Source organism: Myotis yumanensis, unplaced genomic scaffold, assembly GCF_028538775.1.
Source record: "Myotis yumanensis isolate MYYU_CA2020_CCGP unplaced genomic scaffold, mMyoYum1.0.hap1 SCAF_13, whole genome shotgun sequence".
Classification (NCBI taxonomy): Eukaryota; Metazoa; Chordata; class Mammalia; order Chiroptera; family Vespertilionidae; genus Myotis; species Myotis yumanensis.
Genome location: NW_027223764.1, coordinates 799498 through 817828, shown reverse-complemented (window position 1 = coordinate 817828; position 18331 = coordinate 799498). Strand labels below are relative to the sequence as shown.

Genomic DNA, 18331 nt, shown 5'->3' with positions numbered 1-18331 from the left:
CATTGACCAGACGGAGAAAGTGAGGCCCTGGGCACTGGATGGCGGGAGACAGAGGAGGGCGGACCCCTGGGCTGTGGCCTGGCCCCAGACCTCTCCCTCCACACACAGCACCTCACCAAGACCTCCCCACCCCAGCAAGGAGGGCGATGCCCGGGGAGCTGCTGGGCCAGCAGGTCAGACAGGAGGAGAGGAATGGGGGAGGGAGGACCCAAGATCTAATACTGAGCCCTGGCCAGTGTGGCTCAGTGGATAGAGCGTCCACCTGGGGACTGAAGGGCCCGGTTTTGATTCTGGTCAAGGGCATGTACCTCGATTGCAGCTCGGTCCCCAGCCCTGTGAGATCCTGGCCTGAGCTCACAACCACCAAGACCTCAGAGTTCTCATCTGGAAAATGGGCTCGTGCCGCACGCCCACCTCCCCGGTCAGTCTGAAGCTCCAGTGGCCTCAGGCTGAGCAGCTCTTTGGAGAGGGCCTGGCTCGCTTTAAGCATCGCGCTGGGCCAGGGAAGCTCACGTGGGTATTGTTGTCAGTCCTGGGGTCTGTGCAGACCCAGTGGGGGAACCTCACCAGCTGAACTCCCCGGCCAGCACGGCCACCCCACTGTGCACGGGAGAAGCCGGGTGGGGACGCCTGAGGCCAGAGTGCACAGCGCTGCCGGGAGGGGCAGGGTGCAGCCGCACTCCCCAGCTCGGCTCCTCCGCGCCAGGCACAGCCGCCAGCTCAGCCGCCTGTTTGCCCTGGGCCCTCGCCAGCCTTCCCTGCCAGGAGTGACCTCATCCGCCATCGCAGTGCGGCGGGGGGAGCCGGTCGGTGATCGGAGGCCCACAGGGACACTCCTGCCCCTTCGGGGCCTGGAACAGCCTCGGGGCTGGGCCTGAGGGGTGAGCAGGGGGGAGGCTGGGCCGGCCAGGCCGCCCACGGTAACAGTTGCTTCTCAACAGCTCAGTGCACGCGATCAGTGCCCGCCATCAGGCTGAGCTACAGAAAGGGGGGCTGGGCCACTCCGCTCAGCCACAGGCTGGGGTCCCATCGGAAGGTGACTCCCCACCCCCTCCCCACCCCCCTCCCGGGCTCCCGGGTCTCGGGGTGTGTAGGAGGCAGAGGGGCCTGAAGACAGCTCTGCTCAGTCTGAGCTCAGGCCCAGAGACGGGGAAGGAGCAGACACTGGAGGGAAGGGGGGTGCAGACGCGGTGAGGGCACAGAGGGGGGGCCCAGGGGGCCTGCGTGCTGCTCAGGGGACCCGCCGAGGACAAGCGTGCGCCGTGCAGACAGGTCATCCACACGCGGCAACCACGCAGCTTGGACATCAGCCATCCAGCCCACAGACCCCCGAGACCCGTCCTCCCTGGACAGAGGGGGACACACAGGGCACAGGGCACAGCCGGGCCCGTGAGCAGCACTGAGGGCACAGCCGGGCCTGTGGGCAGCACTGAGGGTACAGCCGGGCCCGTGGGCAGCACTGAGGGCACACAGGCACAGCCGGGCCCGTGGGCAGCACTGAGGGCACACAGGCACAGCCGGGCCCGTGGGCAGCACTGAGGGCACAGCTGGGCCTGTGGGCAGCACTGAGGGCACAGCCGGGCCCATGAGCAGCACTGAGGGCACAGGGCACAGCTGGGCCCGTGGGCAGCACTGATTCCCACCTGTGCAAGCTTTGTTCACACACACGTTTCACAGACTATGAAGGGCCAACATTAGAAAAAGCAAATAGATACACAACAGGGGGCGGGTCTGACATGAAGCCTGAACTCAGATGACAAAGCACCTCCATGACCACCTGGGGCCTGAGAGCCTGTTCCCCCCATTTTACAGATGTGAAAACTGAGGCTCGCAGGAGCGGCTTCCCAGCTGAGACCTGCTCTCCCGCTCTCACCGCAGGCGGGAAGCTCCGCACGGAGTGACTGGGCCCAAGAGGTGGCGGGCGCACGGCTCTCCAGGACCTCAAGGCGCCTGAGGCCAGTTTTGGGGACCGGCTGGCCCCACGGCACCGGGCTCCCGGCTGCTCCAGACCCGAGTGCAGCTCCCCTCCCCTCCGGCCTGTCTGCTCGGGGCCATACGTTTGCTGGCCAAATGCCCGCACAGTCAGTGAGCGTCTGATTCCACAGCCGTCTAGACAGACGCTCCACGGGGGACTCGGGGAGATGAAACGCAGATACGGCGGGAAGCGCAAAGCCACGCCCGGCCCTGACCTGCAGGCAGGAAACTCCCGCCCCCTCATACCAGTCTAACCCTGCGCTGTGTCCCCGGGCTGGTTCCCGCGCCCCCACATCAAAGCACCCCAAGGCTCCCGGCTGCAGACGCGATCTGATCTCCTGAGACGGCCCAGACACAAGCCAGCCCTTCCCACATCTCGCCATCTCCCCATCTCGCCATCTCGCCATCTCTCCATCTCCCCATCTCCCCATCTCGCCATCTCGCCATCTCGCCAGAGCCTCTCCAAGGCAGACAGCGCCCCCCCCCCCCCAGCTGGGCAGAGGAGAGCAGGGGGAGGGGGAGGATGAGGCCCGTGGCCTGTCCCTCACTCGGCTGCCCAGCCACTACGGGGATGAAGACGCGATCCCTGCACAAGGCAGGGAGGCGGGCGAGCTCCGAGGCTCAGGGTCAGAGATGGAGCCCCCGGCCCCACCCAGAGAGCCGGCCGCTCAAGCTCAGCCCAAGTCCTTCTAGGACCCGGGACATCCCCGTCCCAAAGTCACGCCCAGCTCGTGAGGGGAAGCCAGGAGGCCGGGGTGCTGACGTGCCTGCCGCCCGCAGTCCGCACGCTCACGAATGCTCAACGGCATCCCCACAACCGAACCAACGAGAGTGAGTAAGAAAACACGACCCGCCCGGCCGGCGTGGCTCAGGGGCTGAGCGCCAACCTATGAACCAAGAGGTCAGGGTGCAATTCCCGGTCAGGGCACAGGCCCGGGTGTGGGCTCCATCCCCAGTGGGGGGCGTGCAGGAGACAGCCGGTCCATGATTCTCTCCCATCATGGATGGTTCTCTCTCTCCCTCTCCCTTCCTCCCTGAAGTCAATAAAAATACATTAAGAAAAAGAAAGGGCCAGCTCACTGCCAGTGGGTTGATGGCGAAGGAGCCAGGAGGTGCTAGGCCCTGGGTGTGGGCTCCGGACTCCCCATGCAGGCGTTAACCTACCTGCAGGCCGGGTGCTAGCTGTGTGGCCGGGGAAGAGGCGGGTGCCTGGTGTATTAAAGCTCGGATGGCAGTCGGCCGGCCGGCGGCCCAGTTCCCAGGGACACTGCCAACAAGAGAGAACTTTCTCCACCCCTTCACCGGGCATCTCCAAAGTGCCCAGCACAGTGAGCAGGAGATGGGTGAAGGCCACCCGTGCCCTCCAAGCTTCCTGTCCGCTGAGTGGAGAGCCACACAGCCTCCGGCACCCGCAGTGAAGAGACAAAGTCCCAGCCCGGCCGGCGGGGCTCAGGGGCTGAGTGTCGACCTAGGAGCCAGGAGGTCACAGTTTGATTCCCGGTCAGGCAGAGGCCCGGGTTGCAGGCTCCATCCCCAGTGGGGGGGGGGGGGGGGGGGGGGGGGGGGGTGTGCAGGAGGCAGCTGATGAATGATGCCTCTCTAACATCCATCTCTCATCATTAATGTTTCTGACTCTCTCTCCCTCTCCCTTCCTCGGAAACCAATAAAAATATATTAAAAAAAAAAAAAAAAGAGCAGAGGAGCCCGAGGGCCCAGCACATTCCTCCTGTGGTCTCTGGCCAGCCCAGGCGTGCGGTTGCCCTCAGCCCTCACTGGCGAGGGGACTGTGGCCCCCTGACCGCCTTCGCCGGCTCGGGAGTGGCCTCCCTAGGAATGGGGAGCACGGGAGGGAACCTAGAACCAGCTCAGGGCTCTGCCCGCCCGGAGAGGCACCGCAGGGGGAAGGGGTCGCCGGAGTGGAGACGGGGTACCCAACTGTTCAGAAACGGCTCCGGTGAGTCTGCTCGCCCATGCAGGTTTTGGGGGGCGGGGGTGGGGAGTGGGGGCCAGAGGGGAAGTCTGCGTCAGAGGAAAGCCGCGGCTCCACATCTCCGTCAGGTCAGCAAGACGCAAGGGGCCCGTCTGCGCAGAGCCACAGGGGACCCCGGCCCTGCGTGACCTGCCTGGGGCTCTGACGTTCCCTCGGCCCTTCCAGCCAGCCTCTCGGGGACAGAGGGCTGAGCATCGTGCCTGGGCCCCTCACCAGGGACTGGGGGTCCCCCAGCTCGGCGGTGGCGTCTCCGGGACTAGAATCCTCTGCGCCTACGAGATGCCAGGTGTTCTGTCCCAGCCCACGCTGCCCACGCTGCCCACGGCCCAGTGCTCACACAGCTGGCCAGCAAGACAGAGCCACTCAGTGCCCAACCGTCCACAGGGTCAGGTGACGGGGCAGCGGTGCCCTACCCCAGGGCGATGGGGACGCGAGGAAAACTCAGACGAGAGGCCAGGCAGAGGGAGCCAGTTCCCGCCTCCCAGGGCCAGGCGGCTCCTCCAGGGCCAGGCGGCTCCTCCAGGTGGGACAAGCCCGGGCAGGGGGGCGGGGGGCAGGCCTGGGCGCACCACCTGCTGCGGGGCTCTGCGGGCGGGGGTGCCGCTGGGTAAATCACAGCTGCGGAATCTCCCGGGGAAGAGGCTGAGCTGAGCAATGGCCCGGCTGAGGCTGCTTCCGGCTGCTCCCCAAAACAGGCAAGGGGGGTGCAGATGAAGACTTAGACAAAGTAGGCACACACAGAGGTACGCACGCGCACACACACAGGTGTGCACGCTCACACAGAGGCACATGCACACAGGCACACGCACTCACAGAGGCATACATGTGCACACAGGCATGCACACACATGCAGAGGCACACGCGCACGCGCACGCGCAGAGACACACACACACAAGCACACACAGGTGTGCAAACATACACACAGGGGCATGCACACACAGAGGAATATGCACACACACAGATGTGTGCACACTCTCCCAGAGGCACACAGGCACACACACACGCACACACAGGTGTGCAAACATACACACAGGGGCATGCACACACAGAGGAATATGCACACACACAGATGTGTGCACGCTCTCACAGAGGCACACAGGCACACACACACGCACACACAGAGGCATGCACTCACACACACACCCTGACACCCCAGCCTCCTCACATCGGGGAGCACACTGCCCGGGGCAGCAGCACATCTGGACTTGACCCTGGTCCTGTATGAACTCGCCCCGTGACCTTGGGCACTCGGACTGCTCTGGGTCCTGGGCCCAGCACCTCCAACAGAAGGGAGCCGAGCTGGTGCCGTCCACGGGCATCCGGCCTGACAATTAGGGTTCCTTCCAGGAGACCTGGTCCATTTCCAAAGAGCCCTCTCAGCAGACAGCCGCGGGGCTGTCGGATCAAACCCGGCGCCAGCATCCATGTCAATCCTTCCTACGACTCCAGCGGGGCCGCCGCTCCCAGTGCCAGCTCAGCTGGACGCGGCCCAGGGGCCTACGGGCAGCGCCGCCCACCGCTCGGCCTCCGGACTAACAGCCCGGCGCTCCTCTGGCCGCGACCTCCTCCCCGATGCGGGGAGACAAGAGCCAGTGAAACTGGAGAAACATCGGCACCTTTTTTGTAACCGAATGAGGCAGCTCCACTGCTTCCTCCTCGTCTTTAAAAAGAAGGCGCTCCCGACAGCCATGTCGTGCTGCTGAGCCTGCAGGAGCCGGGCACCGCCAGCGGCCGCGCCGTCCAGGGCCGCTTCCGGGCAGCGGGTGCCAGGCGGCTTCAAAGGCCGAGGCGGCAGCCCCTGGCTGTGCCCACGGCCGCCCCCCCGCCCCGCCCCCCCCCGCCCCGTGAGTCAGCAGCGCCTTCTGGGAACACTTAGGCGAACCTTTCATTTTCTAGAAAAAATATGCAGTGGGGGCAACAGCCCTCGCCCACACCCAGCAGGAGGCAGTGGCCCGAAGAGCAGACAGGGCGCACCTGAGACGCATGGGGGAGCAGGTGGTCCAGCCGGGGGGAGGAGGGGCAGGGGAGTGAGCCCCCGAGGCGGGGAAGCTGAGCACCTGGGCGGGGGTGGTCCAGGTGAAGCGAGATCACCTGGAGCCGAGCCACTGGGGCGGGACCAGCCACATGATTGACGGGGCTCAGGGCCAAATGAAAACATGGATGCCTTGTTCCTAAAGCACATACCAGGTGCCAATACAGGGACGAACATATAAGCTTTTGCCCGGCCGGCGTGGCTCGGTGGTTGAACCAGGAGGTCACGGTTCCATTCCGGGTCAGGGCACAGGCCCGGGTTGCAGGCTCCATCCCCAGTGTGGGGCGTGCGGGCAGCAGCTGGTCAATGGTTCTCCCTCATCACTGATGTTTCTGTCTCTCTCTCCCTCTCCCTTCCTCTCTGAAGTCAATAAGAAGGTATATTTTTTAAAAAGAAGACAGAACAGAGGTGGTTACCCAAACACAAAAGAGAGAAAGAGCAAATGAAGAAGGGAAGAACCGCCCTGGCCTCCTGGGAGCCACGCAGGACACGTCAGCGTTTCTGATGTTGCTCCGACCACAGAATGTCAACCACTGGACGACGGAGCCGGTGGCCAGGGAGTGTTTATACCGGCGGCCCAAGGAGGCCGCCGCTGTCTGCAGCGCGTGCAACTGTCTCCCCGCACCAGCCCCCGCGACCCCCACTGGACCTGCTGACTTCATCTTGGCTGTCGCTGCCACACAGCGCTTGGCCAGTAAATATTTATTTAAAAAAAAAAAATCGGCCGGGGAGGCTCAGTGCTTTAGTGTCGACCTAGGAACCAGGGGTCACGGATCCATTCCCGGGCAGGGCACAGGCCCGGGTTGCAGGCTCCATCCCCAGTGGGGGGCGTGCGGGAGGCAGCCCTTCAATGATTCTCTCTCATTGATGTTTCTATCTCTCTCTTCCTCTCCCTTTGTCTCTGAAATCAATAAAAATATTAAATAATAATAATTTAAAAATCAATGAATGGGAAAATGACAAAACAGAAGAATGAACACACCAGATCCATCAGATCTTAAGAGCGGGGTTTGCCCAAAGGTCGGGGTTGGCCGAGTCACTGACTCTGGGTGCAGCCTGGTTCCCCGACGTCGGGAAGGTGGGGTTCAGGGCTCAGGGAGCACGGGGGACAAGTGACAGTGCCCAAGCCCCCCGAGGAGGGCTGTGGTCTCACTCGGCTCAGCGCCCACCTCGCAGCTGCCGCTCGGCACCCACTGTGGCCACACAGAGCTCGCACCACAGGCAAAGGAGCTGCCCAGGCTACGTAATTCCTTTCACATTTTTTTTTTTTAATTTTTAAAAAAATATATTTTATTGATTTTTTACAGAGAGGAAGGGAGAGAGAGAGTTAGAAACATCAATGAGAGAGAAACATTGATCAGCTGCCTCCTGCACATCTCCTACTGGGGGTGTGCCCGCAACCCAGGTACATGCCCTTGACCGGAATCGAACCCGGGACCATTCAGTCCGCAGGCCGACGCTCTATCCACTGAGCCAAACCGGTTTCGGCACATTTATTTTTTTAATCGTGAATATATGTAACCTCGGCCATATAAGAATTCCAGTGGCCAATGACAGGGCATATTAAAGAAGTGAATGACTACTTATTCGTGACAAAGTGGGACACAGAGCCCTGGCCAGTGTGGCTCGGTTATCTGGGCACCAAAAGGCTGCCGGCTCCGTCCGGCTCCGTCCGGCTCCGTCCGGCTCCGTCCCCAGGTTGTGGGCTGGATCCCGGCAGGGGGCGTGCAGGAGGCAACCACTCAATGTTCTACTCTCCCATCGATGTTTCTTTCTCTCTCTCCCTCTCTCTCCTTCTCTCTCTAAAAATCAATTAAAAATAAAAAACATATTTTTAAAAAGTGGGACACAGAGGACATTACCCAGCGCCAACGGCTTCTCCGAGCCGCCTGGGAGCCGAGGCAAAGAGGAAAACACCGCGAGTCCGTGTGCTCGTTCTCGGGTCCTGGCGCCTTAATTAACGAAGGTCACTGGGTAACTAGCACTTTTCTTGGAAGAATCAGCCCTCAGTTCCCCAGAAGCCTGTTCTCCGTGGCCACAGCTTTGGGGGCCTGACTCTCCCTGCGCAGAACGAGGCAAGTGGCCCCTCGCATGCACTTTGCACTTCCAGACCCAGGAGGCCGGCGCCCAGGAGAGCGGATCCCAGGAGAGCGGAGCCCAGGAAGCCGGAGCCCAGGAGCCCGGAGCCCAGGAGAGCGGAGCCCAGGAGAGCAGAGCCCAAGAGCCCAGAGCCCAGAGCCCAGGAGCCCAGAGCCCAAGAGAGCGGAGCCCAGGAGAGCGGAGCCCAGGAGCCCAGAGCCCAGGAGCCCGGAGCCCAGGAGCCCAGAGCCCAGGAGAGCGGAGCCCAGGAGCCCGGAGCCCAGGAGAGCGGAGCCCAGGAGCCCGGAGCCCAGGAGAGCAGAGCCCAGGAAGCCGGAGCCCAGGAGAGCGGAGCCCAGGAGACCGGATCCCAGGAGGCCGGCGCCCAGGAGCCCGGAGCCCAGGAGAGCGGAGCCCAGGAGAGCGGAGCCCAGGAGGCCGGCGCCCAGGAGCCCGGATCCCAGGAGAGCGGAGCCCAGGAGGCCGGCGCCCAGGAGAGCGGAGCCCAGGAGAGCGGAGCCCAGGAGGCCGGTGCCCAGGAGCCCGGATCCCAGGAGAGCGGAGCCCAGGAGGCCGGCGCCCAGGAGCCCGGAGCCCAGGAGAGCGGAGCCCAGGAGGCCGGCGCCCAGGAGAGCGGAGCCCAGGAGGCCGGAGCCCAGAGCCCAGAGCCCAGGAGAGCGGAGCCCAGGAGAGCGGAGCCCAGGAGAGCGGAGCCCAGGAGGCCGGCGCCCAGGAGCCCGGAGCCCAGGAGAGCGGAGCCCAGGAGGCCGGTGCCCAGGAGCCCGGATCCCAGGAGAGCGGAGCCCAGGAGGCCGGCGCCCAGGAGCCCGGAGCCCAGGAGAGCGGAGCCCAGGAGAGCGGAGCCCAGGAGAGCGGAGCCCAGAGCCCAGAGCCCAGGAGGCCGGTGCCCAGGAGCCCGGATCCCAGGAGAGCGGAGCCCAGGAGGCCGGCGCCCAGGAGCCCGGAGCCCAGGAGAGCGGAGCCCAGGAGGCCGGCGCCCAGGAGAGCGGAGCCCAGGAGGCCGGAGCCCAGAGCCCAGAGCCCAGGAGAGCGGAGCCCAGGAGAGCGGAGCCCAGGAGAGCGGAGCCCAGGAGACCGGAGCCCAGGAGAGCAGAGCCCAGAGCCCAGGAGAGCGGAGCCCAGAGCCCAGGAGAGCGGAGCCCAGGAGAGCGGAGCCCAGGAGGCCGGCGCCCAGGAGCCCGGAGCCCAGGAGAGCGGAGCCCAGGAGAGCGGAGCCCAGGAGGCCGGCGCCCAGGAGCCCGGAGCCCAGGAGAGCGGAGCCCAGGAGAGCGGAGCCCAGAGCCCAGGAGAGCGGAGCCCAGGAGAGTGGAGCCCAGGAGAGCGGAGCCCAGGAGAGTGGAGCCCAGAGCCCAAGAGAGCGGAGCCCAGGAGGCCGGAGCCCAGGAGGCCAGAGCTTTGCCGAGGATGAGCAGGAACCCCAGAGGCCCAAGGCCGACGGGGTGCGGACAGTGCCCAGGAGCCAGCTAGGCGGGACCCTGGCCTGTGTCCAGGGCTCTCAGACTCCCGTGTGCACCTGGCCCACAGCCCAGGCCTCCGGGCTGCACGGAACAGGCCAGCTCAGCCGCTCGAGTGCCCTCTGCCCCTTGCCGCCTCCATCTGCTCTCTCTGCCTCCGCCCCGCGAGGCCCTCCTGCCCGGCCTCGGCCTCCCGCTCCGTTCGCTCCTCCTCGCACCCGTCATCGTGTTTGTGCCCATGCACCTGTTTCCCACAGGCCGTCAGCTCACAGCTTGGCCCGTGGCCGACACGTCCCCACACGTCACCCGGCGTTTGGCCCAAACAGATGCTCAATTCATCCTGAGAGAATCTGTGCATGAAAGAACCAACGGCCAACCTCAGAAGAACATCAGGGTATTTTTTGGGGGAGGGGGTGGATCCTCACTTGAGAGAGGGTGGAAGGGAGTGGGAGAGACAGAGAGAGAGAAACATCGAAGTGAGAGAGACACAACTGATTGCCTCCCGCATGTGCCCCGACCGAAGTATGTGCCCTTGACCTTAATCAAACCCAGGACCCTTCAGTCCACGGGCTGAGCCAAACCGGGCAGGGCTAGGATTTAAAATTGGATAATAATTTGCAAAACATCTTTGAATTCACGTTTTCACAGAAATGGGGAGATTAAGGCCTCGCTCCCTGCTTCACCAACAAAACAAAAGCAGCAGCTGCAGCAAAGTAGCACAGTCCCCCGGGAGTCATGGGCCGTGTGGTCTCCATCCTTGCAACTCAACTCTGCTGTGTTTCAATAAAACTTTATTTACAAAAACAGACAGAGGGCCGGGTAAGGGCTGCAAATGCTCAGGGGGCTCTGACACCCTGTTGCTCACTCACCAGGCTGTCAGGTGGCACCGATGCCCGCCCCTCCGTGAGGCCGGGAGACACGCCCCAGGGCCACCTACCAACTCGGACCCGAGACCTGGCCAGGGCTTCGCCAGAACCTTTAATAACAGCGTTAGTCCAGGGCCCTGGGGAGCGCGTGCCATGGGGAAGAGGCAAGACCATATTAAGAGAAAAGCGCGGCCAAAGAATTTCCTTCAATCAACTAAGTTCTTGACCAGGAGCCAGAGCACACACAAGGGAGGGCCTGTCCGTGGCTGGGAGCGGAGACGGCGCACATTCCAAAGGGCCGGGCACCGGGAGGGGCCGTCCTCCCCGGACAGAGGCCCCCTCCCCCGCCATCGCCCTGAGGACGTAGAGATCAATGCGGTGCTGGAACAGCGTGGGGCATCTTTAGCCAACCTGCCTGCAGGGCAGCCGGTGAGGTCAGGGAGAGAGAGAGGGGAGGCCGCGTGAGCCCAGCACCCAGGGAGGGGACGTCCCGCAGGCCGGGGAGAACCACAGTGAGGGGGGCTGTGCCCGCAGGCCACGCCCAGGCCCGGGGCTGCACCGGGGTGGGAGGCAGACACCCCCCCCAGCTGCTGAGCCGACTGTGTTATCTGAGTCCCTGAGGCCGAGCTGCGGCTTAGTCAGCGCCTTCTGACTGACGTGCAGGCTGCCCAGGGCGCTGGTGGGAGGCCCCCGTGAGTCATGCCACTCCCTTCCCCGACGTCTGGAGGGCCTTCCCCCGGAGAACTCAGGGCAGATTCCCACACACAGGAGCGGAGCCCCTGCGCCCAGGCCTGCACCTGCCTGTGAAGGGCCCGGCCCCCACCCCCGCAGTGAACACAGCCTGCCCCCAGTTCCCCCCCACCCCCGGCTCCCACCCCTGCAGTGAACACAGCCGGCCCCCCGCTCCCCCCCACCCCCCATCCCCGCAGTGAACACAGCCGGCCCCCAGCTCCTCCCCCACCCCCCCACCCCCGCAGTGAACACAGCCGGCCCCCAGCTCCTTCCCCCCCCCCACTCCCACCCCACCCCGCTCCCACCCCCACAGTGAACACAGCCTGCCCCCAGTTCCCCCCCCCCCCCGGCTCCCACCCCTGCAGTGAACACAGCCGGCCCCCCGCTCCCCCCCACCCCCCATCCCCGCAGTGAACACAGCCGGCCCCCAGCTCCCCCCCACACGCCCCCCCCCGCTCCCACCCCCGCAGTGAACACAGCCCAGCCCCCAGCTCCCACCCCCGCAGTGAACACAGCCCGGCCCCCAGCTCCCCCCCCACCTGCAGTGAACACAGCCCGGCCCCCAGTTCCTCCTACGCTGCCACTTCAAGCAGGTCTGGAGGTGGCATCTGGCCCAAAAGGTGGCCAAGGACTGACTCGGGCCTGGGGCGAAGCCCCCCACAGCTTCCACAGGCTGCTTCCAAATATCCCCTGGCTGCTGGCAGCAGGGATGGGCACCCAGGGAAACACACACACACACACACAACCCCCCCCCCCCGCCCCCGCCAGGGCCTTGCTACCCACGGCACAGCCAGGTGCCATCCACACCCCAGGCAGCCCCGAGCAGAGAGCCGGCGGGACATTGGCAGGAAAGCGGGGGCGGGGGGCCTGGCGCACCTTCACCCCATCTGAGAACCCACAGGAGCCCGTGCCCCCCGCTGGCACCCGCTCCCTCCCAGGCAGCCGGCTCTCGCATGGGCTCCCGGGCGCTGCACACTCGGCCGCCTACCCCCTGACAGGTGTGTCCCCGGCCTGAGCGGGGAGATGAGCTTGAGGCAGTAAGTAGCTAAGTCAGCAACAACAGGGGGAGAGGAGGCGAGATAACAGACAGCGAGGGGCGCCTGTCCCCAGAGGGGCCTGGGGGTGGGAGGGGGGGGAGGGTGGCTACGCAGAGGGGAAGGGGCAGAGGAGGGCACCTCCAGGCCAGACCTCAGGGCCCTGCAGGAGTTAAGCTCAGGGTGAGAACGGGGTGTGTGTGGCGGACACACCATCTGACCCTGGTGAGAACAGGGTGTGTGTGGCGGACACACCATCTGACCCTGGCGTCATCGGGGTGGGGTGCGGGGGGGCCTTCCTCCTGTGTGTCTGCTGATCAGCAGGGCTGTCAGTCACCTTCCCCTCTAATCTTTTTAAAATAATTTATTTCTACTGATTTCAGAGAGGAAGGGAGAGAGAGAGATAAGAGCGTCCATGATGAGACAGTCATTGATGGGCTGCCTCCCGCACGCCCCCCACCGGGGATGGAGCCCACAACCCGGGCCTGAGATCTGACCGGAATCGCACGGTGACCTCCTGGTTCCTAGGTCGACGCCCAGCCATGGTGGCTCCTCCTTATCCTCTTAGTACATCCCCCGTATTCCTGCCTGGTCTCCGGCCTAAAGCAAGTGCGGCCCGCCTCCCCGCTCCTTCTCTCTCTCTCTCTCTCTCTCCTGCCCTTGGACGCGGACGTAAACTCCGTGCACACGTGGGGCGCTGAGCACATGTGGAATCACTTTGCTCTGAGCTGAACTGGTTTGCCCTCCAGCTGCTTCCTATTAAAGCGCTTGCAGGCCCCGTCCTTCCCTCCTGGGCCGCATCCCCACCCAGGAAAGGGGCTCAGAGACCCCGGGACAGAGGGGAGCCTGCGGGGGACCCTCCTCCTCTGACTCTGGGGCCGGGGAGCCTCGACCAGCGGTTAGCTCTCAGGGCTCAGCACTCAGCAGGGAGAGCGCACACATCTGCTCAGCAGGGAGAAGCGGAGACGAGTTATTTGGTCGCAAGCCCAGAATGCCTCTGGCCACCTCAGGCCAAGGGCGGAGTGAGGGGGGCGGGTAGAGATGGGAGGGGAGCTCCAAGAGTGGAAGGAAACGCAGGCAAACCGGCTCCCAGAGAGGGGGACCTCGACAGCGCGGGGTCTGGGTGCCAGGGGACAGCCAGCTGCAGCCCCAGGGGAGGGTCTGCTTGGTCTGCAGGGCATGGGGGCTGGCGCGGGGCGGGGGGGCTGGCGGGGGGGGGGAGAAGCAGCCCCGAGGGCAAGGCTGGCGGGAAGGATGCTAAGGACAAGTGGCAATGACAGCCATGTCCGAGGTCATTTCCGTCCCCCGAACATGGCGAGCACACCCCTCAGTCACAGGGAGGGAGGGACGGCCCCGGGGAGGAGCCCACAGCTCGGAGCTGGGCCTGTGGGAGGTGCTGTCTCGTCCCGGGTCATCAGCAAAGGGCCCTGGAGGCTGGGCTGTTTGGAACCCAGTGCAACCCTCGGCCCAGGGGGTGCTGGTTCCGCCCTGGCTCTGCGTCTCCCTGCCCGGTTGTGCTGCCACCCATCTCGGCTGCTCGCTTTAAACCGCGCACTCGCCACGGTGACCGCACCCCCTAAACCATCCACCCTCACAGCACGGACGGACAGACGGACGGACCATGGACCGAGGGAAGGAGCTGAGAGACACGTCTGCCTTCTCCCCCTCCAGCTCCTACAGACACAAACGCAGCCCGTCCTGGGAAGCGCCTGCAGGTTAATGCCCTTGCGTCTCCGAATCCATTGCAAAAGCCTCATCTCAGCTTCAGGCCCCTTTCCCTGGGCTGGGAACACAGCTCACACAGGGGCACGGGGTGCGGCTCAGTGGGAGAGCATGTGGCTGCACATCTCACGTAGGAGCCGCTGGCGGAGGGAGGCTGGGGGCAGGAGGTGGAGGGGGGGCAGGAGGAGGGACAGGGGGCAGGAGGGGGGGCAGGGGGCAGGAGGGAGGCTGGGGGCAGGAGGGGGAGGGGAGTAGGAGAGGGAGGGGGACGTGGTCCCCACCCACGTGTCCCCAGCGGGAGCTGCTCAGTGGGGGCAGCCCAGGCCGCACCCAGGCCGCACCCTGCTGCGGGGAGCCCCGGCTGGTGGCCCCCACGGGCTCGGTGGAGCTCAGAGTCTGGGTGCGGGGCTGCAGGTGCGCTATTCTGGCCGGTGAGACTCCCACCTCTGGGGCCCCTTCCTAACAGTGGGGTCCCCCACACGGGGCGCCCAGCCTCCCTGCGGGCTGTTTAAAATCCAGCGGACCCGCCCGGCCGGTGGGGCTCAGGGGTTGAGCATCAACCTATGAACCAGGAGGTCAGGGCTCAATTCCTGGTCAGGGCACAGGCCCAGGTTGTGGGCTCCATCCCCAGTGTTGGGCGTGTAGGAGGCAGCCGATCCATGATTCTCTCTCATCACGGATGTTTCTCTCCCTCTCCCTCTTCTTTCCTCTCTGACATCAATAAAAATATGCATACATATGCATTTTAAAAACAAACCCAAACCGCTCTGATCTTATCGCCTGCTTATTGCAGAAGCCTCCACGAGCGCGCACACACACACACACACCACCACCACCCCCGCCCCAGCTCTGCACTCAGCGTCCCCCACACACTCCCCGGGGCCCAGATCTGACGGCTCTGCCCAGCTTCGCGGCTCTCACGGGGAGCTTGGTGGCCCCTGGCCTCTCCAGGCGTTGCCTCGGGGTCGCCGGGCCTGGGCCCGGGCCCGGGCCCTGCAGGTGGGAGACTGACCTCGTGGTCGACCTTGATGAGCGCGATGTCCGCCTTCTCGTCCACGTCCTTGATCTTGGCCTCGTAGGTGGCGCCGTCCTTCAGCTCCACCTTGACCCGGTGCTTGTTGGTCACCACGTGGGCGTTGGTCACGATCAGCCCGTCCTCGGACACGATGAACCCGGAGCCGCTGGCCACTGGCACCTCCCTCTTAGAAAAGGGGAGCCTGGAACCCAGAAGGCACCCCGTCAGCCAGACACCAGGACGCCTCCTTCACACCCGCGCGAGGGGGGCTCCCACGGCAGCTGGGGGGGGCGGGGGGGGGGGGCTCCCGCGGCAGCTCGCAGCCGGCAGCTGTCACTGTCACTGCGCATCTGGGGTCCGAGGAGCCTTAGAACCGTGCGTCCTGGCCGTGTGCTCAGTGGCGAGAGCGTCGCCCGAGCACCAAGGGCCGCAGGTCCGACTCCTGGACCTGGTTGCAGGCTCCTCCCAGCCCCAGTCGGGGTGCACGTGCTCGGGAGGCAACCGTTCCGTGTGTCTCTTCCCGTCAGTGTCTCCATGTTCCTCTCTCTCCCTCCTGCCTCCCTTCCTGCCACTCTCTCTAAAAATCAATGAGAAAAACACCCTCAGGTGGGGATTAAAAAGGAAGGAAAGGAGGGAGGGAGGAGACGGGACGTTAGGCCGACTTTTACCTGCAACAAAACAATGCCACTCGCCCTGGCCGGTGTGGCGCAGCGGGTAGAGCGTCGGCGGACTGAAGGGTCCTGGGTTCGATTCTGGTCAAGGGCACGTACCTGGGTTGCAGGCTCCTCCCCGGCCGGACCCTGGCCAGGGCGCGTGCAGGAGGCAACCAGCGGGTGTGTTTCTCTCACATGGATGTTTCTCTCTTTCCCTCCCTCTCCCTCTCTCTCTGAGAGCCCGTGGGTGAGGATTCACCAAACAGAAACAATCCCACGTAGAAAACACCCGCGGGAGTCTCTTCAGAGCAGTTCCCTAAACCGCCCAGAGGGTCAGGGGTGCGATGTGAACAGCCGGACGGGAAAGCGTCTCAAGGGAGAGCCGCTCTCCGCCCCGGGGGTCCGTCCAGTGACGCGGGCCCTGGAACTGGCCGGGGACCGGCCCCGCGCTCTGCGAAGGCGGCAGGTCCGGGGGTACGGGGTGGACGGGGGGGGGGGGGGGGGGGGGGGCCGGCGCTTGGGCCGCGGGAACGGGGGCTCTTACTTGCGGAACAGCTCGATGTGGACCACGGCGGGGGCGATCTTCTCCACCACGTCGGCGATGAAGTTGTATTTATGGCGCAAACTGTTGGGGTCTTCCTGCCCTGGGACAGCGCAGAGGGCAGACCGTGAACACGCTGCCTGGGAACCCAGCTCAGCCCCCGGCGCGGGGCCTCCCGGGACCAGAGCCTCTATCGGGCTTCATGCTGGTGAGAGGCCCGATGAGCCGAGGGCCCGGCCGCGGGCTCTGGGCCCCTCTACCTGAGGCAGGAATTCGCTTCCCGGCCGCGGGCTCTGGGCCCTTTACCTGAGGCGGAGCCGCTCTCCTGCGGAGCGTGACCTTCGAAGGTGCAGAAAAACACCTGCACGTCCAGCAAGACCAACGCACTCGCAGGCCCCACGGCCCCGCCTCACGGCTCCGTCTCAGCCCGTCCCGCCCCTCAGTCTAGCGCCCTCCTCTGGGGGCTGGGCAGTCAGACGCTGGTCCCGGCTACACCCAGGGAAGCCAGGGCCCCGGACACGAAGCGCCCTTCACAGTGAGAACCCACAACCGGGCATCGAGCACCCGCTGCGGAGCGCCAACGCCGGGCCCCTCGGACCTGCCGCCCTCCCGTCCCGGTGGCTGAGGCTGAGGGGTGTGTCTCCCAAGTCCTCCAGCGGGAGACACACACCAGGGGGACATTCCTCCCCAACCCGGGCCCAGGCCCAGGCCCGGCTCGGCTGTAAGCAGGCCTCTGGGTGTCCCCGGCTCCGCCTCCTGGGAGGGCCAGGCAGGGCTCCCCGCAACCAGACCAGCGCCCCGGGAAGGCCCTCTGAGCCCCGGGAGAAGGAAGGTCACTGGAACCCTGCGCTGAGGACCGCTAACTCCTTCCAGTGAGGGCACAAGTGCAAAAAAACTGGGTTTTTCCAGCTAAAAGGAGATCTGGCCGCTTTCTCACAGGAACTAGAGGGAGTGGCTCCAGGGCCTGTCCGCCCCGGGGCAGCCAGGTAAGAGCGGGTGGCCTCTGAGATGGGGCCCGGGGCTCCCCAAATTCTGCAGATGAGTAAACAGAGAGGAGCAGCCGTGAGCGCATGCGCCACCACGAAAAGCCCAGCAGACAGGCCTCTGTGGTGCAGCTTAGGAGAGAAAGCAACCCCAGCCCGGCCACGTGGCTCAGTGGTGAGCGTCGACCTATAAACCAGGAGGTCACAGTTCGATTCCCGGTCAGGGCACATGCCCGGGTTGTGGGCTGGATCCCCCGTGGGGGGTGCAGGGGGCAGCCGATCCATGATTCTCTCGCATCACTGATGTTTCTATCTCTCTCTCCCTCTCCCTCCCTCTCTGAAATCAATAAAAACACACGTAAGAAGAAAAAATAAAGAAAGCAACCCGGGACCACACGGCCATCACACGGAGGACCCGGGACAACGGGAACGGTAAGCAGATCGGAGGCAACTGAGCATAAGGCACAGCAACTCACTGCTCCCAGCCGGGCGCCAGCGGGCCGTCTCCACGTGCAGCCGCGGGGTGAGGACTGGGGTGTCTCTCAGAGCAGCCGGTCAGTGTGGGCCCTGCTCCGGGGCCTCCGAGGCTGCCCACCCACTGGAGGGAGCGGCCATGGCCCCGTGGCCTTCCGAAACCCTGGCGACCCCGCTGACCCCACTGCCGGTCAACGTCCTCCTCCCAGAGGGTCAGCCGGGGTGAAGAACGCCAACCTTGACCCACAGCCGCCCAGTGACGGCTCCGCGGGGTTTCTGGAAAGCCAGGAGCCGTTCGCAAGCGGCACATGAAAGAGAGAAGCGAGGGCGCCAGAAACAGTTCTCAGGAGAAAGCTGGGGGCAGGCGACGCGGGGTCATCGTGAACGGAAAGAAGTCTGCAAAGCCCGGACGCGTGGAGGCGTGAGTCACGGCTTCCAGAGACCACGCTGCCCGCCCACCAATAAATATCCATCGCGGCCGGCGGTGAACACAGCGACCACCCTTTACGCCAGCACTTCCCGCCACGTCACGAGCTGGTACATCGCGGATTCCCGCCAACGACGATGAACGGCTCCCTGTTCCGCTTTAGAAACGGCGAGTCCAGCACCAGCCCCACACATCGCCTCCCTGGACCCCTCACCCTGCGACTTCAGAGAGAGAACCTCCCAGCAGCTTTCAACGGCGTCCTCACAGGAGGACACGCACACACACACGCACACACGCACGCACGCACACGCACACACACATGCACGCACAGGCA

General features: G+C 64.8%; 1 protein-coding gene across 2 annotated transcripts in view; it reads right to left on the bottom strand.

Moving 5' to 3' along the window:
• The window catches only part of HTRA1 (HtrA serine peptidase 1), a 34626-nt gene that overhangs the window by 7121 nt on the left and 9174 nt on the right, over positions 1–18331 (bottom strand). For both annotated transcript variants that reach the window (XM_070432049.1, XM_070432050.1), the window contains exons 2-3: positions 16117–16216; positions 14917–15121 (exon numbers count right to left, since the gene is read on the bottom strand). In XM_070432049.1, the coding sequence (XP_070288150.1) occupies positions 14917–15121; positions 16117–16216 (305 nt within the window). The remainder of the gene's footprint in view (positions 1–14916; positions 15122–16116; positions 16217–18331) is intronic.